This window comes from Mytilus edulis, chromosome 4 (assembly GCF_963676685.1).
Source record: "Mytilus edulis chromosome 4, xbMytEdul2.2, whole genome shotgun sequence".
Classification (NCBI taxonomy): domain Eukaryota; kingdom Metazoa; phylum Mollusca; class Bivalvia; order Mytilida; family Mytilidae; genus Mytilus; species Mytilus edulis.
The window spans coordinates 98,541,962-98,565,442 of NC_092347.1; the positions used below are offsets into that span (position 1 = coordinate 98,541,962).

Consider the following 23,481-nt stretch of genomic DNA (forward strand, 5'->3'; position numbering starts at 1 on the left):
AAGAAGTTATCGATGGTTCCCGGTAACGGACATGAAGAAAATCCGGAAATCGTATTTTTGTTAAATAAAAAAAATCGGGGCGGGACGATTTCAGAGGGGCGGGCGGGGATGAAAATCTAGCAATTAATTTTAATTGGCCTTATGTTCTACAAAGTTGCTTGGTAATTTTCAAACGTTTTAGCTGTGATAAAATTTTGAATAGAAGTTCATTCAAAATATAAGCATCGACTGTGTTTGTGAACTGTTCTTCGAATTAAGAGAACTTGTAATATACCGAACTGTATTCACTGTGATAGCTAACAGCGACAAGTGTGACATAATAATTAAGAGAAAGCATTATTTTGTTAAGTTTAAATTACAAGATGTCAGCTGAAGGAGGAGATGCTCTTAAATCTGTTATGAAGACCATAAAGCACACATTTTCATCAAAAGATAGAGTTGATAATTGTAAAGGTAACTTAGTTTTTCTAACTTTTTCATCTTTCTTAAATACAAAAGTTTCAAGCATGAAGGGCGAGGACCGAGTTAATATAAAAATATGTATGTACGTCCTGAGTCCCGAATGAAGGCTTTCTTAATTCTTGGTAAACATGTTTGATGCAAATCATTCATGAGAACCTGGGTGGGGTTTACAGAATAGAAAAGTAATTTCCACCCAAAATAAAAAAGACAGTGAATAGAGAAAATATTAAGCGAAGGCGTCATCAACATTAAGGTTCAGTCTGAAAATTATATATTTTTTTCATAATATATCTGACCAAGGATTTGAATAGATACAGTCGAAGCTTTCAATTTAAGTTTTTCAGTCATTCATAAATTTGTCCCAGTTTCATGGAATTACACTTAATAACTGATGAATCTGGGTGAAGGTTTGTTTCACATCAATTACACTGTCAAACCTGCATGTAAATTTATTAAACTGTTGCAGAAGCTTTTTCGATATACAATTTCTAAAGCAAAATTGTGTTTTTCCCTACATGACATAGTTTAAGGTTTTTTTTTAAAGTTTTTTGTGGTATACTTAGGGATACTTGGGATCCCGCTAACATGTTTAACCCCGCCACATTATTTAAGTATGTGCCTGTCCCAAGGCAGGATCCTGTAATTCAGTGGTTGTCGTTTGTTTACGTGTTACATATTTGTTTTTCGTTCATTTTTTTTATATCAATAAGGCCGTTTGTTTTCTCGTTTGAATTGTTTTACATTGTCTTAGCGGGGCCTTTTATAGCTGACCAGGCGCGGATCCAGAGGGGGGGTTCCGGGAGTTGGAACCCCCTTTTTTTTTGGACGATCAATGCATTTGAATGGGGACATGTAATTGGAACCCCCCCCCTTTTGTCCTGGGTTAGGAACCCCCCCCCCCTTTTTTAAAATGGCTGGATCCGCCCCTGCTGACTATGCAGTATGGTCTTTGTTCATTGTTGAAGGCCATACGGTGACCTATAGTTGTTAATGTCTGTGTCTTTTTGGTCTCTTGTGGACAGTTGTCTCATTGGCAATCATACCACATCTTCTTTTTTGTGATATTACGTGTTTTTGAGTGTTTCCTTCACAGTCCTATTCGACTTTTTTGTGTGAAACCCATGTCCAATCCTGTGTCGTGAGCTGAAGTGCCCATTCAAGCGTTTCATTGACACTGATCGGAAACCAGCAAAATGGCCAGCACGACTTCAGGAACTGCGGAGGGATGGAAGGCAAAATTAAACAAAGCTTTGCAGGAAAAGAATTTTTTCACCGATTTATTGCAAAAGATCGAAGACAAAACTGGCGTTCGACGCATGTATATAGTAATTGGTAAGATATTTAGGAAATTATTCTCATTTGATGGTGTGATGTGAATGGACCTTGACCGGTAACAGCTGTTAGTGGCCTTGAACCAAAGACCGAGTACTTGGTTGAAATTCACTTCTTTGCATTTTAATTATGACGTTTTATTGTCCCACATAGTTCATTTGTTATGTTGTATTTCAAATAGTTACAAAATTGTTAAAATGGAGTGTATTCTGCATAGAAAGTTTAATTAAATTTCCCAGCCAGTGCTGAAAAGTGTAATCTTTCATTTGGGGTTCCTACATTGACTCTTCAGTTCCCTCAGAGCCTTGATCCCTGCTGAAAGAGCTGTAAACATGATGCCGGGTGTCATCTCAATGGAGATGGAATGCCCTTAACATTGTTTAAAGGAGCCTGTAGACCAATCATAAAATAAGGGTGTAGCCCATGTTTAATATTCAGATTCCCCATTGAATATTGTACATGTTGTACCATCATTTTGCATTGCCATTTGGAAAAAAGGAAATACTTAGATAAAACTGTATCAGTGTTCATACATGTACTATGTAATGAAATGTGTACCATTTTCAATACACAAAAGTCAAGTTGGTACAGTATATATGAAAACCCACCAAGCAAGTCAAGTTCAGCTGTTCTGATATTACTGGCATTTTTGTTTTTAGTCCCAAACCAACAAAGTCGAAGGGGACTTGAGTTTGCACTGTCCAGCAAATCAGTTTTCCAGACTTTTTTTCTTCATGCATGAAGATATTGATTAAATTTTTGGTGTGTTGTTTTATCATGACAAGTTACAGGTCAAGTTCTATTTTCAATATTTTAGCTTTTCTCCTTGTTCAGTTAAAGCCCTTACCCTAAAATTCAATTTATGATGAAATACTTATTAATGACTAAATTTCTGTTCAAAGGGAAATAACTCATTTTTATACGCCTGTTTATGGGACATATTATGGTATACTGTTGTCTGTCCGTCAGTCGTCTACGTGTCGTACAATAACTCAAAAATGCTTTATCCAGTTTGTATGAAACTTTGGTGGATTGAATATAACTATTGACGTGAGCTCCCTTTCGATTTTTATAAATTTTATATTTTTGGTTTCCGAATTTTGGGGTTTTATTCATTAAAAAATTGTGATTTTCAAGTTTTCGTACAATAATTCAAAAATGCTTTGAGCTGTTTTCATGAAACTTTGTAGAATTGTTTATATTTATTGACTTAAGCTCCACTTCAATTTTTATAAATTTTAGATTTTGCGTTTCAGAGTAATGAGATTTTATTCATAAAAAAGGTGGGATTTTCCAGTTTTTGGCCAATAACTCAAAAGCGCTTTATTCATGAAACTTTGGTGACTAGTTTATATCTATAAAAATAACCTCCCTTTAGTTTTTTTTATAAATTTTTATTATAACATTGAGGAGTAATGGAACTTTATACGTTAAAAAACCAACAGGTATATCATTCGCTCATGGGGCAGCTCTTTATTTAACTTTCCCTTCAATTAAATTTTTGATGAAATACTTATTAATTGCTTGTTTCTGTTCAAAGGAAAATGAGTCATTTTTTTAACATTTTTTTTATGCTCGCAGATACTAGAGCAACTATTGCTTATATTCACTTTAGTTAAACTCTTGGTTGATAGTTGTCTCATTAACAATTAAAACCGAATGTTCATCATATGGCCTGGAATTAATTTTTAGTCCATGCACACTGATACATGTACAAAAATGTCATTATTTTTTTGTACATGTATATCTGTCAGAAGTAAAACATTGTGTCAATAATGACTTTATATGAGAACATTGTAAAACCTGTATTAATATCAAGATAAAAAATAAAGGAATTACTATAGCTATCTCCTAGTTTTGAACCTCAGTTTTCTCAGCTACAAGTATATTTGTATCCTGTATTTTATGATTTATCAAAGATGGGACCTTTTTCAAATTCACAAAAAAACCACTTAACACCAATTTAATTTGAAACTGTTTCATCTCCTCTTAAAGATTACATGTATTAATGTATTATCACATTCACCACCTTATTATTATGAAACATAAATCATAGACACAAACAAATGATAACTTTATTATAATGTTATATTATATGGTTTGGGTCTTCCTTATTGAGTTAACCTACAGACAACATTAAAAACCTGTTTGATTAACATCATTAAAAACACATAGATTGACATGTCAAAACCATGTTCCACACTTTCTCCTTGGGCCAGGTTGACACAATGTATTTTCTTCTACTTTAAATGAGTATTAAATCAAAAGCATAAATTTTGTGTCCTACATGTATAATATATTTTGAGAAATTAAAGAATCATGTTCCATATTAAATTACATGTATCTACATTTGTACACTGGAAACACAGGCACTTGTCTCAGAATTTTTTTTTCCTATATACCTTAATATAACACAAGGTACTTAACTAAATTTTTTGAAAAATGACCCCCAGTCCCGAATTCCCGTTATTTTTCGATTTCTCGGTTGTCAAACCTACTTAAACTTAATATGCCGTAATTCTAAATTGATTTATCTACACAATGGTATATGACACGACTATCATTGTTGTCGGGATCATTAGTAGCAGGTCTCAGAAGTCGGTCAACAGGATTTTTTTTTGCATTCGTCTCAAACTTTGGCAACACCCAGCCCGCAGTGATTAAATTATTATAAAAATTATTAAAATAAAAACTGTCAGCTTCCCTCTGACTATAAATCATTATCTTTATTGTAAATTCTTTACAGATTATTTGAAACAAACCCAAATAAGTGTTTTTTGAGGTCTGTCGAATGTGTCAGGAGTTTCTAATTTTAGAACTCAGATTTTCCAATTTTATTGACATCATTCAGACTCTCTCTGGACTTTACATAAGTCAATTTTTGTAATACAGTACTACCTGTGACTTTATCTTATTAATGGTGGCCATAAAAAATATGTTCACCATGGTGGCCCTATATGTTCATCATCATACCCCCTGTTGCTTTTTTAATACACAAGGTATTACTCAAAAACTAGTCAAGGATAAAGGGAAATCTTGAATGCATTGAAGTGTTAAAATTATATAACTTACAGGTCAGGTGTCTCAGGTAAAATATACATGTATGTGTTTGTCAAATTTAATAACTGTGATTATGACAAAAAATTCAAAAATAAAATGAAACAATAAAACTAGTTGAACAACATGAACAAACAGCTTAATTAAAAAATAATTGTCTCCTGACTATTAGTTTTGATATTATACCTTTTAAATAATTTTTGATCAATTTAAGTTATTTTTTATATTAAGTCTATTTTTTGGTAGTGATCATGAAGAATAAATGAATCTCATTTTCAAATATACTGCAAACATTTACAATGCCTGCCTTTTTCTATTGACTAGGTGTTTCTCAAATTAATTTTCTAAAATCAAAATGGTTTATTATTGTAGATAGACTGATCTTAACATATGATTAAGATTGTCTTTAGGACTTACGCTAAATGAAATTTAGGCAATTCATTATTTCTTTATTGAATAAAATATTTATAAGTATTAGAAATATTCAGTACAGCAAAATTTGATAATATTTTTATTGTCATATGATATTTTAAACATGATCCATGTTTTAGAGGTTAAGCATTTCTTTTACTTTTTGTTCTTGGGTTAGAGACATTTTAATGAGAAGGTAAATAATTTTCAAATAGATTTATATCTCAAAGTTGTTTTGTTAATTTTACAATCAAGGAATAGGTGTTCTTCATTGACCTACAAGAGGCACAGTTTACACATTCTATCCTTTCTAGGAATTTTATATTGTCCACTATTTTCTATTTCTAAATTATGACCAAAAATTCTCTACCTTAATTGACACAATCAAGTTAACTTTACAGTTTTTATCATAAGTTATTATTTTTAGATTTTTCTTTAAATTCATTTTTTATTAAGGACTTTAAAAGTCTTAATTCATTCAAGTCCCTGCAATTATTAACTTTATCTAAAAGGCCTAGGTTGATTGAAATATTCTTTGTAAATGTATACCAAGAATATGTATCATGCCAGTCCAGCACTATCGACAATGTAATACACTGTCACCATCTTTAGAAGTGCACTTTATTTTTTCTGGAGAGTCTGACAAATTTTGAAAGAAATTAACCAAACTGAAGATAACATATTTAATAAGTTTCAAGACAATTTCTTTAAATAATTTCTTTTCATAAGATTCACTTGATTCAGATATATAAGAACATTTTTCATTATGATTAGCATTTTTAATGAACATTTATCAAAATTTTATGATAACTAGGTGGACATTTGGAAAATAAGTCTTTTTCAGTGATTGTTTGTGCACAACTCTTGTTTTGAGATTTGAAGAAAATTTAAATAAACAAAATTAGTTTTTTCCTAAACCATATAATGGTACTTGTAGTTTTCCTGAATAATATTAGATGTTATCAAAATCTATTGTAAAAGGATTGATATTGAATCATCTTATTTTGTTAAGAAACCAAATTGTTTAATTACTTTCATTTTTTTTATTTAAAATATCACTTGCATGATTATTAGTTATAATTAATAGTAATAACTCATTTAATAATGTTAACAAACAATTGAATACAATGTGCATCATGTACATTTATATAAACCTTTTATTTAAAAAACAATTATTAAAAGTCTGTTTATCATGTTTATTTCAAATGCTAGTCAATAACTTTGGCTTTGACTTTTTGCCATTTCGACTCAAGATTCTTACTAAGAAGAAATTAAAAGAATAAGAAACAAAACAAAAAAAAAATGAAAAAAAAAACAATTAAAAAATAAAAAATTTAAATAACATTAAAGACAAAAAATAATAATAAATTAACAGAGTAAAACAATACTTTATTCTACATTTACAAAAAAAGGTGAAATGTCAATTTTAAAAGAAACCCAAGTTACCTGTACAGGTAAATTTTAATGAAACATACCAGCTGAAAACTTCAACCCTGATTGATTTTAACAGGTAACATAATTAGATAAAAAATCTGGCAGCACTCCTTTTGCGCCAATTACTGTTTTTCAGGGGTATCATTTGCGCCAAAAAAAAAATTTCAAATGTATCAATTGCGCCAGTTTTCGGAACTCATTTGCGCCAATTTACCTGAACACATATTGATCGTACATATTAAAGATTAATATATATTTAGTATGATTTTTGTGTTATAAATTATTAGTTTTTGGACAATATAGTAAAATTTCAAGCTACAACTTACATTAAATTGAGAAGTACAAATGCACCAGCATTTAGAACTAGGCATGTGTCAGAAAAGGAAAGTTTCGCCGTTGAAAAGTATGAGAAATATGCAGAAGGAGAACTTAGCCGCATAGACTTTGTATGTGTAATGAGTTATAAATTCTAGCCTTTAACTTCTTAAACAGATAGAATGAAATTCAAAACAGTGTGGCTGTGGCCATTGATTGACACATTAAATTCATCCATTGACTGGGGACAATTTAGGTGAACGTTTTTATGTAACGACCACTGCTCACTATGTACTTTTGAAAGACACTTAAACTATGAGGTCACCAAAGGTTCTCAACACATTAATAAAGTAGTTCGAAAAAATTATAATCAGAAATAACTCGATGTTTTGATTTATATCAATTATATAAATCAAAACATAAAGGTTATTCCTGGTTATTTTTTCGAATTATTTTATAATTAAAGGCGTTAAGAAACCTTTGGTGACCCTACAGTTTGAATGTCTATCGTAGGTACGTCGTGAACAGTGGTCGTTACAGACAAACGTTCACGTAAATTGTCCCCAGTCAATGGATGAATTTAATGTGTCAATCAATGGCCACAGCCACACTGTTTTGAATTTCATTCTATATTATTATGATGTCCGACTGAACATAGTTTTATAATTAAAGTTAATCATTAAATGACTTAAAATTACTTTAACTCTGCCAGTGAAAACTGCAAGTCCCAAGCCTGGATAAAGGAGGAGGGAAGTCATTTTTCTTTAAATTGGCGCAATCGTATATTTTATTTTTGGCGCAAATGATACCATGTAATTTTAAAACAGGTGGCGCAAACGTAGCATCGGAGAAAAAAAGTTGTGGCGCAAAAGGACGCATTTTTGGCGCAAACGGATCTCTCCCAAAAATCTGCCCATGATTTATGACCCCCAATAAATGGCCAACATCTCAAGATTGAATACCCCAATAAATGTTCACCATTGGATGTTGACCATGCAAGAGGGTGGACATAACTAAGAGGAAGTCACAGGCTGTACTGTAGTTCGTCATTTGAAAAATGACCATCTGCTATACCAGAGCAGGAATGGACAGTAATCCCACCTATATTCAAGGAAGCCACTCCCGTTGTTCCTGTGACTGCGACCGTTTTCCCCCCTTTTTAGCTCACCTGGCCTAAAAGGCCAAGTGAGCTTTTCTCATCACTTGGCGTCCGGCGTCCGTCGTCCGTCGTCGTCGTTAACTTTTACAAAAATCTTCTCCTCTGAAACTACTGGGCCAAATTAAACCAAACTTGGCTACAATCATCATTGGGGTATCTAGTTTAAAAATGTGTCCGGTGACCCGACAAACCATCCAAGATGGCCGCCATGGCTAAAAATAGAACATAGGGGTAAAATGCAGTTTTTGGCTTTTACTCAAAAACCAAAGCATTTAGAGCAAATCTGACAGGGGTAGAATTGTTACACAGGTGAAGATCTATCTGCCCTGAAATTTTCAGATGAATCGGATAACCCGTTGTTGGGTTGCTGACCCTGAATTAGTAATTTTAAGGAAATTTTGCTGTTTTTGGTTATTATCTTGAATATTATTATAGATAGAGATAAACAGTAAACTGCAATAATGTTCAGCTAAGTAAGATTTACAAATAAGTCAACATGACTGAAATGGTCAGTTGACCCCTTTAGGAGTTATTGCCCTTTATAGTCAATTTTTAACCATTTTTCGTAAATCTTAGTAATATTTTACAAAAATCTTCTCCTCTTAAACTACTTGGCCAAATTAATCCAAACTTGACCACAATTATCTTTTGGGTTAGTAGTTTGAAAAATGTGTCCGGTGACCCGGCCATCCAACCAAGATGGCTGCCACGGCTAAATATAGGACATAGGGGTAAAGGGTGCAATCAACAGTTTTTTACGTGACGTCATTCTGTAACAGGGCATGTAATAGTGGACCCATCATGCAGAAGTCAGATATTCATAGTTATATAGATATCTATACATCAATGGAAAGATAATTCTATGAACTTTCTGAATAAATAAAAAAAAATCCAACATCTCTTGTTTAAACATGCAAATTGGTACAAGTTATCAGCTGGAAATTAGGCATTTTCCCCCTAAAAAACCTTAAAAACAGACCACCTTTGGACACACGGATCAGTAACCTGTGCATATATTTGAGATTTCTTATAATATGCATTTCGAAGAGCTTATCCGGCTGATTTAAGAAAATGTAGTTTCAGCCTACGTTCGCCTGCTCCGAAAGGAGCTATCTTACCTGACAAATCAAAGTGCTTTTTGCAACAGGTGAAAATCAGCTGTTTATGGAGTTGCCTCCCATATAGTAGGAAGTCACAAAAACATTTTTTTTTTTTTAAATCTTGACAAAAGTGGCATTTTAATTGAACTTCAATATATGTTTTTCACATTGAACATAAAAAACAATCAACTTTTTCATTTAGTGGTATGTAAATAGCAGGGAATTCCATCAGTATGTAAATCTCACTGGGGAAATACCCCTAGTTTTTAGTACGAAACTGTTTATAGCACCCTTAAGGCAAAACTTTGTATGCGAAATATTATATTTTCTAGCTTTTCTCAATCTGTACACTATAACGAGTAAAATGATGTCTTACTTTAAGGATTGTGACCACGAATAGTGAAGTTACAGCTCTTTTTTTATGTCGCGCAGTAGTGGCATATTGGCCAGTGGCAAACAGTTAAACTGGCAAATTCCAAACATTTCCTGTATCACATTTTCATCAGTTTTACAAAGAAAATAAATCATAAAATTGGGTTTCTTTTGAATAAATGGAATAAAAACTATGAAATAGGCATGAATAAAGTTACTTTAAATATATTTTGTCCCTAGTACTATATGAACTAAGTTAAGCTGAGTTGAGAAAATATTGAAATAGTGTTTTTCTTAGGAATGGCATGTGTACCTTTTTGACTACAAAAAGTACCAAATATATATAATAATGAATAAAAATTTATGTTACACTGATCAGGAGTAAAGGTCAAAGTAGAAAAAATCTACACTTTTCATATGCAACTTTTGGTTCCAAATATATGAGAGATTGAATAAAAATATCATGACGTCGCAAAAAATGAAAAAACTTCAATATTCGCACAGAGTCTGGTTTTCTTATATCTGGTTGCTATGTACAAATCTGTAATATTTGCATTAAATATACCAAACCGATGCTTTTAAATTAATGTATACATGCCGTACAATGTTTTTCGGAATTATTTTACTCCATTCGCTAACATATTTCTATGCTAAAACATCACTATATTTTATATTTGTCCCTTTAAGGGTGCAATCAACAGTTTTTTACGTGACGTCATTCTGTAACAGGGCATGTAATAGTGGACCCATCATGCAGAAGTCAGATATTCATAGTTATATAGATATCTATACATCAATGGAAAGATAATTCTATGAACTTTCTGAATAAATAAAAAAAAATCCAACATCTCTTGTTTAAACATGCAAATTGGTACAAGTTATCAGCTGGAAATTAGGCATTTTCCCCCTAAAAAACCTTAAAAACAGACCACCTTTGGACACACGGATCAGTAACCTGTGCATATATTTGAGATTTCTTATAATATGCATTTCGAAGAGCTTATCCGGCTGATTTAAGAAAATGTAGTTTCAGCCTACGTTCGCCTGCTCCGAAAGGAGCTATCTTACCTGACAAATCAAAGTGCTTTTTGCAACAGGTGAAAATCAGCTGTTTATGGAGTTGCCTCCCATATAGTAGGAAGTCACAAAAACATTTTTTTTTTTTTAAATCTTGACAAAAGTGGCATTTTAATTGAACTTCAATATATGTTTTTCACATTGAACATAAAAAACAATCAACTTTTTCATTTAGTGGTATGTAAATAGCAGGGAATTCCATCAGTATGTAAAATCACTGGGGAAATACCCCTAGTTTTTAGTACGAAACTGTTTATAGCACCCAAAATGCAGTTTTTGGCTTATAACTCAAAAATCAAAGCATTTAGAGCAAATCTGAGACGGGGGTAAAATTGTTTATCAGGTCAAGATCTATCTGCCCAGAAATTTTCAGATGAATCGGACAACCCGTTGATGGGTTGCTGCCCCTGAATTGGTAATTTTATGGAAATTTTGCTGTTTTTGGTTATTATCTTGAATATTATTATAGATAGAGATAAACTGTAAACAGCAATAATGTTCAGCAAAGTAAGATTTACAAATAAGTCAACATGACCGAAATGGTCAGTTGACCCTTAAGGAGTTATTGCCCTTTATAGTCAATTTTTAACCATTTTTCGTAAATCTTAGTAATCTTTTACAAAAATCTTCTCCTCTGAAACTACTGGGCTAAATTAATCCAAACTTGGCCACAATCATCTTTGGGGTATCTAGTTTAAAAATGTGTCCGGTGACCCGGCCAACCATCCAAGATGGCCGCCATGGCTAAAAATAGAACATAGGGGTAAAATGCAGTTTTTGGCTTATAACTCAAAAACCAAAGCATTTAGAGCAAATCTGACATGGGGTAAAATTGTTTATCAGGTCAACATTTATCTGCTCTAAAATTTTTAGATGAATCAGACAACCCGTTGTTGGGTTGCTGACCCTGAATTGTTAGTTTTAAGGAAATTTTGCTGTTTTTGGTCATTATCTTGAATATTATTATTGATAGAGATAAACTGTAAACAACAATAATGTTCAGCAAAGTAAGATTTACAAATTAGTCAACATGACCGAAATGGTCAATTGACCCCCTTAGGAGTTATTGTTGTTTATAGTCAATTTTTAACAATTTTCATAAAATTTGTGAATTTTTACTAACATTTTCCAATGAAACTAATAGGCCAAGTTCATTATAGATAGAGATAATTTTAAGCAGCAAGAATGTTCAGTAAAGTAAGATGTACAAACACATCACCATCATCAAAACACAATTTTGTCATGAATCCATCTGCTTCCTTTAATATTCACATAGACCAAGGTGAGCGACACAGGCTCTTTAGAGCCTCTAGTTTTAGTTCTTGCTCTATAGTACAGACCAAATGGCTCTTCCCCGTTCCACTTTGCCCCAGAAGTAAAAGGTTATGACCATTTTTTACCTCATTCAATGCTATAAGCTGTTTGACATTCATTTTGTTATGAAACACACGTGTACACAAAGACACTAATGTAGAGTTATAAATTGATCAAAATTTCCCACATTTATTTTTAGCCAGACGATTGACCAATGAGAAACCAGTATACAATTACATGCGGACTGGGTGTTGCAAAAGTTTGAGACGAATGCAAAAAATATCCTGTTGACCGACTTCTGAGACCTGCTACTAATGATCCCTACAACAATGATAGTCGTGTCATATACCATTGTGTAGATAAATCAATTTAGATTTACGGCATATTAAGTTTAAGTAGGTTTGACAACCGAGGAATCGAAAAATAACAGGAATTCGGGACTGGGGGTCATTTTTCAAAAAATTTAGTTAAGTACCTTGTGTTATATTAAGGTATATAGGGAAAAAAAATTCTGAGACAAGTGCCTGTGACTGGAAATGAAACTTGTTTAAAGATATTTAAATCATTCTGATATCTCATTCATATATATCTTATGCAGATTTTCCTGAAATTGCAATATTTGGATTTTGTCTTGAATTTGCTCACTACATCAGTATCTCTTTAGTTCTTAACTGAAAAAAAGTCAAAACATGTATAGATGTTAAAGAGGCACATTTCTGATGAAGTAGAAATTGGTTTCCATATGTTCACTATTAAATTTTATATTAATAAATATTACTTTTAACCAAAAAAAATATTGCAGTTTGGCATTGTACAATATAATGAAATTCCAAGTTTTGAACAATAGGAGATTCAATGGTTGATTTTTTCTTCTAAAAATATAAAATTATGAGTGTCCTGATATCAATATATATAAAGTACTGTAAATTCAGATATTGTTGTGTCTATTTATTGTTGTGATTTGTCATTTTAGACTAAAATGCAATTTGAATTTTTGCGATATTGAGTAAAAAATTAATTCATATAAAAAATTTAAAATGCATTTTTTGCAATAATTAAAACATCCCAATAATTACTGAATTTACAGTACTGAGTGATCTTTGGTTTTTTTTGTTCACAGGGTGCAAGTTATATGTGCATATACAATGTACCCTGTGAAAGAAACTAATTAGAATGAAATTCATAACAGTGTAGCTATGGCCATTCATTGACTGGGGAATATTAGGTGAACGTTCGTCTGTAATGCCCACTGCTCACGACGTACTTATGATAGAAATTTAAACTGTGAGGTCACCAAAGGTTCTAAACGCCTAAATAAAATAATTAAAAATACTAATCAGGAATAACCTTTGTAATTTGAAAATAAATAAAAATGGCCTTCAACACGGAGTCTTGGCTCACACCGAACAGCAAGCTATAAAGGTTGAATACTTAAAATTCTTTACTTGATTTTTTGTTATGGTTTGACCATCAATTTTCCTAATATGATATCGCACGTTCTTTCAGATTAATTTTTTTACTTAATTGGCTTTAAAAGTTACAATGCATGATGTCGTCTGTTTATGTAGTTCATATGTGTTTTTCGTTTCTCGTTGGTTTTCCCGTTTGAATGGTTTTACACTAGTAGTTTTGGGGCCCTCTATAACTTGCTGTTCGGTGTGAGCCAAGGCTCCGTGTTGCAGGTCGTACCTTGACCTGTAATGGTTTACTTTTATGAATTATTACTTGGGAGGAGAGTTGTCTCATTGGCACTCATACCAAATCTTCCTATATCTATCTATATCAATACATTTTTTTCCAACAAAAGAATACATCACAAGAATATAAGTTTTGTAAGAAACGTGAGAAATTGTGTTGGACTTGAAGATAAGGCAAAGTGACAAATATCTGAAAGAATGAATCGTTTTATGGTATTAAACAAAGAAATCAAATGATTTTTTAATTATCCAGAACTCTTCACAAACAAAACCCACATGTATACGCATTGAATAAATAGTAGGCCATTCTTAAATGATCACACCGTAGAAGTAGTTGTGCTCTTAATCAATGAGATATTTTGTGAATTAACCCCATCAACTTAATAGTTTTTTTTACAATGGATAAACCTATTTTTTTATTATTATTAAATAATATCATCTCTGAACATTATTATTCTTATAAATGACACGGTTGTATGTGATGATTATAATAAATATTTAAAACAAATTCCTTTCAAGCTTTGTAAAAAGAAAGTTTCATTTTATGAATTATATCGGAATGTGTAACAAGTGAATATTTCAATCCCCACTGGAAGGCCTCTGACAGACTGGGTGAGCATAAAATCATAGCTCTTGACAAACAAGTTACAACCTACAAACGTTTTACTGTCGACCACACTGTTATGCAATTAATTCTAAATTCAGGATTAGCTAGGATATTTCACACTAGTATCATATAAGTACAACTGTACATATTGATCATGAATGTATTCTGACCATGTATCTATTCTAATTTTAGCTCTGGCAGCATTTTTGGGCATTTACTTAATGGTAGGCTATGGAGCCCAGTTTGTTTGTAACTTTGTTGGATTCCTCTATCCAGCTTATGCATCGTAAGTATTAGTTGTTGATGTATACATTTATTGAAACACTTAAAAACATGTTAAAAGATAGGGAAAAAAGAAAATTCATGATAAGAATTGCTGTAAATAAGGTTCGTCAGATATTGTATAAATTATTTTATGTTGAAAAAAATCTCTGGAAATTCTGTACAATGAAACTATTTAAAAAAAAATTGAGTTGCTTAATGCAAGAACCCTATTATAGGGGGGTTCCGATCCCAGATCCTGCTTACTGTTTTGTCAGATTCCCGTATCCCGGGTCCCGCTAGACCTCATTTCCCGTTCTCATGACACAATCATTTGACTTTCACGTGTCACGCTTACAAAAAATCGGCAATCCCGCGTCATGCTTAGACCCCAATTAGACCCACTTATAGCTACAAGATAGACAAAAATTCATCTTTTATTTTGTATTTGAATTTTCCAAAATCAGTTAAGAGTCTTGTACATGTACCAGACTTGGGGTCAATTACATTGGAATGTAATTAATTAAATTACACCTTACATTGCAAAAATGATCAATTACATCAATTACACATTACACTGTTTTTGAAATGTAATTAATTAAATTACAATTACTTTACTAAAGTAATTAATTAAATTACACATTACATTTCAGTCATGGTATTTTTTTTAACAATATTATACATGTATAAATAATGCATGTGTAAAATATTCATGCAAGCATAATTGCATTTGATAATCATTAGCCATTTTACTGTTTTGTCATTTAGTCTGAATCTCTCTGGTCTGAACACTTTGACATCAATTCTAAATAGCATTACGACAGGAGCTAATGTGGTAGATATTGCTTGATCACAGAACATGGAAGTTCTATGATCAAAAGATCATCATATTGAAAGGAAGGGGAATTGGTTCCTATTAACTTGCCAATACATCAAGGGGTATTTTGACATCTCAAAAATGAAGTCATTTAAATTAAACATAATATAAATAAAGATATTATACATAAATCATAAATATTTGTTTTTTTATTAAAAATATCAAAAAGTGTGCTTGTCACAATATTGAAAATATTTTTTAGTACAAATAAAGTATGTACAATGACTTAATATTAGCAATCATTATCTTTAACACCATAAAATGATAAAAGTACATGTATATGTAATTGAAATGTAATTCAAAAGTAATTGAGCATTACATGCTTTTTTCAATGTAATTAATTAAATTACCATTACATGTAATTAAAAAAATGCTAAATTACACATTACATTCAATTACATGGAAAATTGTAATGCATTACACTTAATTACCATTACATTTTCAATTACCCCATCCCTGACATGTACATGTTCTATACTTGACTAAAGGTTAACTTCTTAATCTATCATGTCTATCTGATGCAGCTCATGTAAAGAAACCTTTTGGTTTGTCAAAAAGACCTTTTTTGGATAATAATAATAATTGACATGAATAAAGATATGCTTAAAAAACATGAAAATTTAAAGAATCGAAATTGAAAATATAATTGTTTTCATAACAGAACTTGATTTACTTCTACATGTATAGAGAAAAAATAAATGTTTTTGATGAAGGAAAGATTATTTTGATATGATTTCACACATCAGATAACAATTTACAAATTGTATTTAAAATCCTCAGGTATTCAGTGTACTTCATTTCTGACTTATCCCATTCTACTTCATATCGGTAATACTGTATATGTCATCATGGTCACTGTTCTAATAGTTTACTAGTACAACTTAATTTAAAATGTGCTTGAAAAATGTTGATATACATTCATCTCAGCACAAACTCTATTTTCAGTTCTTATTATTTAATTTAATGCAACACTTAAATTTTATAAGTTACTTGACCTGAAAGACAAAATGGGATTAATATTTTTATTGATAAATGAATTCTTGGCAAAATGCTTCAATTAAACAAAGTAAAGGTTCAACTCAGAAGTGTACCATTGACCAATCACCTGCCAAAAGTAAAATGAAATTGACTTAGGCCTAAATTAATTTATTGTTTGTTTCCCCAATCCCTACCCTACCAAGCCAGGTGTGGGTAGGTAGGTAGGGAAATTATTTTATTTTTTCCCAAAAGCTGAAACTATATTGGTTGATCCAGCAAGTCTGAAAATTAGAAATGAATAAAATAAAATTTGACTTAGTTTTGACAATAAAATTTTGTGAGTTGAACCATTTTTGCAAGGTCGGTCGAGATTGGTGAAACGAACAATATTTTATTTTAAACTTTATGAAATGTTTTATATCTCAGAGTTAAAGCCATAGAGAGTAGTCAGAAAGAAGATGATACACAGTGGTTGACGTACTGGGTGGTTTATAGCTTTTTCGCATTGGTTGAGTTCTTCGCTGACATTTTCCTGTTCTGGATCCCATTTTACTGGTTTCTGAAGGTTTGTATGATTATCAGAGAATAACACATGGCTTGTTCAATGTTATATGTAAAGCTGCACCAATAAATAAACATGAAGCCTTGGCCAATTGATTGAGAATTTATGAATAAAAGTAAATGTGAGGTATATGTCATAATTTAAACAAAGAAAATAGAAGAGTTACAGCACATTTGTATGTACATACAATCATACATCAATAAGGACGGGCCAGGCAGAGAACAAATGTTTTAAAATAAGTTATCTTTACAAACAATGATGTCACATTGTGTTAATCAGATAAAAATATTGTCTAAAACAGTGGTAAAAAAAGGGTCATTCCTTAAACCGTTCAAAAGTAAGTCAATAAAGTAATTGCCCAACATATCCTCATTATTAAACCTTCCATATAAATAATCTAAATACTACATGATAATTGATGAACTGTTTATTGTAGTGTGTGTTCTTAGTATGGTGTATGGCTCCCATTGCTTCTAATGGCTCTCAGATGATCTACCATCGTCTGATCAAACCTATTGTCCTCAAGTACCAAAATAAAATAGATGATGCTATCGACAAGGCTGCTGATAGACTACAAGAAGGTAGGTCACAGAAAGGGGAATAACTAATCATTTGTAAGAAGTGGTTATGCAAATGGTTTAACTTTATAATGGGCTTATTATGTAGCAAGTTAATAACATTTTATAACTGAATGTTTGAGAAGATGAAAGGAACAGAAATTAAAAGCAGAACTGGGTTGAATATATTATGTAATTGTTACGTTTTTAAACAGTTATGGAAAGTACAAAGTTCAATTGAATTATGGCTGTTCCTTTGATAAAAACTTTTTTTTTATATTTTATGTTTTGGTTGGCCCTTTACTCCATAGCAGTACCTATAGCTTATAATGTATATAATTTCAATTCAGCTACTAACATGTCTGCTTTAACCAATTTTCTTAATTTTCCTTGTGAAGTGTTTGGTATAGCAAAACAAAAAGGTAAGTAACATGGTTACCATGGTTACAGGAATTATCTACCTGTTTCTGTTTATTCTAATAAAAAACTAACCAATTGATGATTTACCATGTTTACTTGAATCTTTTTTTCTAAACTAAAAAGTTTTGTTTTTTAAGAAATCGTTGCTTATGATTAACATTCAAAAGAAACATGTGTAAGGTCTAGGGGAATATTTGGTATTAATATATAGAAATAAGAAGGTTAATTTCAGTAAATTTTTCTGGATATAGCAAAGAACCAAGACAGAATTTTAGACAAACTTTTCTCTTGCATTTGTGATAATAAAAGCTCTACAAAAAAATCATTCTTCTGTATATATATTTCATCTTATCCACCTAAACAATTTCGGACTTACATGCAATCTTGTAGCTTACAATATTTGAATCAAACATACATTTTCTTTTAAATAATTAGTAGATTCAACAGCAATGATCCATAAGCATAGATATATTTCATGTTCTAATTGGTTAGCTTTTCAGTTTGTTTTGTTTGCAATCCAGGCCTTGGTATCCTTAGCACTTGATTATCCAACTACACAGTATAGTTCTTAAACCATCTTAAGGCTTGTTAAAAGGCATGACAGATTTTTAAACTAAACTTCATGTAAAACAGAGTTACGTTTTTTTAGTAGAAGGTATTAGAAAAAAGCTTGGTAACTTAGGAACTTGTATTTATTTATTAAAAGTTATTCGCCAGCTTGGTTTAAAATTATTTGCAAGTTTCAAAATCATATGAAATATTGACAATTGCAATTTTTATATTGGTCTTAAAAACCACTACACTACATCTAGGAGTATGATATAGCTTCCTCTGATGAATTTTGTCTTTGATTCCAAGCCTGCTGCTATAATGCATACCCAGATGTATCCATAAAAGAAATTTATTCTAAAGTTATGATATACAAATTGGACCATCCTGTTACTAAATGTTACACAATGCTTTTTGAATATTTCCTCTATATTAGGATACTATTTGTAATTTCCTGGTCACGGCTTCTTGTTCAAATCAATTTGATGTGGATCCCAAATTAGGCACAATACTCCTTCACAAAGGCACATTTCATAAGAGTGCACTGTTTACAATTTAAAATTAATTGGGGGACTATATAGGGTTCTATACAAGAAAAGCAGAAATTTTTAGTAGGTGACAACAAATTTTAGGGGTCATTATGAGCAAGTGGGCCCCTGCTAATTTCAAACCCTGAAATGACATATGTTACAAGACTATTAACTTTATTTATGTTAGAATAAACACCTATAAAATAAGTAATACTGACTGTCAGACAAATTGATACAGTTTATATTCTAAATGTACTAATTGTTCAGTCACTTAAACACATGATATAGTTGTCAGTTCTGAATTAAATATTGCATGTTATACTTAAACTGCTCCTTAACATATAAAACATCTTTCTTTTAAAGAATCATAACAAATATCTGACCTAGCCGGTAGATGTTTTGGCTTTACCATCTGCTTTTATTTACTTCACTTTTAATAATTGTTAAAAGAAATTTCAAACATTCATTCATTAGAGTCAAGCTGATTTATTAACCCTAAGAGACTATTAACAATTGCTATTAGTCCAAGTCCATTCTCCAAGTGTGTTATACTTTCAACATGTTCAAAAGTGTTATTTTTTTCAAACAGTTAGATCTTTTTTAAACAAATATGGGTAATTTATGAAAAGTTTGATTTAATCCTTCTCATTACTAAACAACAGGAAATGACTTAGTTATCAGTATCCCTATGATAATAAAACAAAGAAAGAAATCCTAGTCATACTGAATCACAAATCCTTATTATACCGAATCTCAAGTATAAGATGAAGAGAAGATTAAAAACATGCTGATTATGTTAAATTTTAATTTCCCATTAATTGAGTGTTATATTATTTTTTACAGTTGGAGATTTTGCCGAAGATATAGGAAGAGGAGCTGCCAATGATGCTATTAGGAAGAGAATGGCCGACGCCACTAAAGATGAATAAATTTGTGTGTAACCATGAGGACTAATGCTCAACCTTCTTCATTTAATAATTGTACAACACCTGGATTTTTACTCTTAATTTTTTGCATATCAGTTTTTTGTATTATTTAATTTTTACCAGATAATTTATCATGCCTCCTGTTATTTATAGTACATTCCTTATTTCTGTTTTTAAGAAATGTCAACCATTTAATAAGATAAAACATGTTCAATTCATCCATTAGATGCTTTTGGTGCATTGGTTTAAAAGTTCCCTTAAAACAACTTAAAGCAAGAAACTGATAAATTTAAATTTGATTTATACAAATACTTTCTAAGTTAAATACATGTACAAAGTGCAAGAAAAAAATGTTTAAGCATATTAAATAGCTTTAGATTTTCTAAAAGAAAAACCGTAATACTTGCAAATTTCTAGTGTTCTTCAAGACATAATATTGACTTAGCCCTAGTCACTACAAAATAAAAACTTTCTTTCAAACTACTTTACATTAATTGTCAGTTTTAGAATGCAATGAAGTGATACTTTCACACATGAATAACAAATCTTTTTGATTGGCTAACTTCCAAAACAAAAGATGATGTGACATTATTTCCATCTTGATGTTCACAAAATTAAATTACCCATAGTTCATAAATTCTGAAACTGTGAATTAGATAAGTGGAATGAATTAAAGAAGTGTAGATTTTAAACATGGAGAAGTGCAATAATATTGAAATGTGTTTCGAAAGAGAGCTTCAGCTTGGTTTCTATATTTTTGTTTGATTTTTCATCAGTTTGTTTATTCATCACAGAAACTGTTTAAAATATTTCTTAATAATTTATTTATGTTTACTAAAATGTTTACATTTTGTACATAGAATTTAATTATATTTAAGTGCTTGCCTGTATGACCTGTACTGATTTGTGGTTCTCCTATTTATATCAACTTTGAGCATTTAATGCTGTTACTGTTTTATTTGGAATCTCAGCTTAAAATCTGAATAATGCTGTGCATTTATTCTTTGTAGTTCCAGTTATGCTAGATATTATTCCAAGTAACTATATATATATTTATGTATAATGCATATAATCTTGACTATTAAATAGAAGATCTGAATTAAGACAGGGTAAAATATAATACTGCTCAATAATGGTGAAATAAAAATCAAATAAGTTGAGTGAAGAAAGTAATTTCTACACCTGACATTCATGATATAATAGGAATCAGAAAAAAATAAATTTGAGATTGCTGTAATCTAGAAAAGGGTGTACATTGAAATTGAGTATCAAGGAATTGTTAAACAATATAAATTGAGTTATCTCCCTTTGTTTGAAAACAAAGATTAACAGAAACACTGCCACTCCTTGTCTGTAGGCAGTGAGATTATTTATTCTCTAATATAACCTCAGCCAAATACTGAAGCTGAGCTTTTAGGTTAACTTGCCAGACATTTACAAATGCTTAATTGAACAAGGGAGATAATCAGACATTTGCAAGCTTTATTGGACAAGGGAGATAACTAATTTTTGCTTTTCTTGGAAGTCATTTATTTTAGAAAACAATGTAAAATAGTTAAAATATAAAATGGGCTGTGACATTTATATATAATTAATGTAATGTTTGACTGTTGTATTTAGTCTGTTTCAATCTTCTGACTATATATTAACTGATTGTTGTAGCATTGTTAATTAATTCTAGTCCATGTCAAGTATGTTTAATGAATTCTGTTTTCTTGTACTATGGTGCCTTATAAAAACATTAATGATCTTATACAGCAGCTAATGGAATTTAGAAAATACTATTTGAAAGCATTAAACTGTGACAATATTATAAGTTCAGATTTGGTATTTTGTATAGTAGTATAAACATTTACGAATATACAAGATTAAGTCAGTTATTAAAAGGGTTTTTCTAATCCTCTCCAAAAATTAATACAAAAATTGAGTGAAGAATGGCTCAAAGCTATGCACTTTTGGTACAGTTCAAACACAACTCTTTACCTCACCACACTATTTCTATGCACAAATATAAATCTAGTGAAAATGAATCTGTGTATCATATTTTATAGATTACTGTAATGTTATATTGTAAAAAAAATATAGTTTATAGTCATTCTCTATAAATGTGAAATTACATTCAAAGTTATTCAGCATAGTATACATGTATATTAAAACTTTGTTATGATAGAATTAATGGGTGTTTGACTGAGAAGAACTTGCTCTATTTTGAAGAGAATTTGAAAATATCTGAAAAAATTAAAAAAACTGATGCTAGGATAATAAGACAATAACAGAGAAATATAACAAGGTTTTAATATTAGATTTAAGTCATCCTGACCATATTCCTCTGGTGAATGTTTTGAACCTTAAAAAAAATAATAAATTGATATACACCTGTTAATTTGTTTATTTTATGCCTCGCTTGACTTGTTGGCGTGTATGAAATATTGGCACTTGTTGGAGTGTATGAAATATTGGCCACTTATTGGAGTGTATGAAATATTAGCCACTTCTGTGAGTGTATGAAATATCGGCTACTTGTTGAGTATGGAATATTGGCGATTTATTGCAAGCCAAAGGAATGTTAATGCAGCCTCAGCTCTTATCCTTGGCAGTGTCCAGCTTTATATTTCTGAGGGAAGAAAAACTGGACGCTTCTTACTTTGATACTGATGACTATCCAACACATGTCCTTGGCCTCATTTTTTAGTTCAGTGACTGGGAAACATAAATTTCATACTTAGTATGTCAGAGTTATAGGATAACTGTATTTGGTATATTGGATACTTACATGTTTCTCAGACAGGGGTACACCTGAACTTGGCCTCAATTCAAGTATCAGAGAATGAGGATAAGTTTCAGATGTCAATGTAAAAAAAGATGTGGTATGATTGCCAATGAGACAACTCTCCACAATATACTGAAATGGCACAAAAATTAACAACTAGGTCACAGTACGGCCTTCAACAATGAACAAAGCCCATAAAGCATATTCGGCTATCAAAGGCCCAGAAATTACAATCTAAAACAATCAAAAGAGAAAACTAACGGCCTAATATATGTACAAACCAGATGCTCAGCAGGGCGCAGCTTCATACAACCACAGTGGTTGAACCTTGATCAGTTGGGGCAAGTATGGACACAACATTCAAGCTTGGGCAAGTATGGACACAACATTCAAGCTTGATACAGCTCTGAATTTGGATTGTGATTAAATAGTTGACACAGCATAGGTTTCTAACACAGAATGAATGTGGTCTAATGAACTTAAAAATTTCTTCTAATAACGTTTACAGCTAATCATCTCAAGACAATCATCATTTCTTCATACATAATTTTCGAGGAGTGTAATTAAACATATATATATATATATATATATATATATAAAACAGTATTCTTTAAATGGAATTGGATTACCTCCCTTACACTGCTTTTAAATTTTCCTTTAACCAGAAAAACCTGTTTTTCCCCATTTTTGCCAAATGATTTGAGCCATAACCCC

At 31.2% G+C, this 23,481-nt stretch overlaps 1 protein-coding gene across 3 annotated transcripts; it reads left to right on the forward strand.

Moving 5' to 3' along the window:
- Nucleotides 1-310: 310 nt before the first annotated feature.
- LOC139521229 (receptor expression-enhancing protein 5-like) lies at nt 311-22,377 on the forward strand. 3 transcript variants are annotated; one of them, XM_071314683.1, is made up of 6 exons: nt 311-453; nt 14,530-14,623; nt 16,880-17,018; nt 17,452-17,596; nt 17,971-17,994; nt 19,915-22,377. In XM_071314683.1, the coding sequence occupies exons 1-6, from the start codon at nt 363-365 to the stop codon at nt 19,998-20,000; spliced, it is 579 nt and encodes a 192-aa protein (XP_071170784.1). In that variant the 5' UTR covers nt 311-362; the 3' UTR covers nt 20,001-22,377. The 3 variants fall into 3 exon arrangements, with proteins under 3 accessions (XP_071170784.1, XP_071170783.1, XP_071170782.1); XM_071314681.1 differs by lacking the exon at nt 311-453 and adding an exon at nt 1,618-1,794; XM_071314682.1 differs by lacking the exons at nt 311-453; nt 17,971-17,994 and adding an exon at nt 1,614-1,794.
- Nucleotides 22,378-23,481: the final 1,104 nt, after the last annotated feature.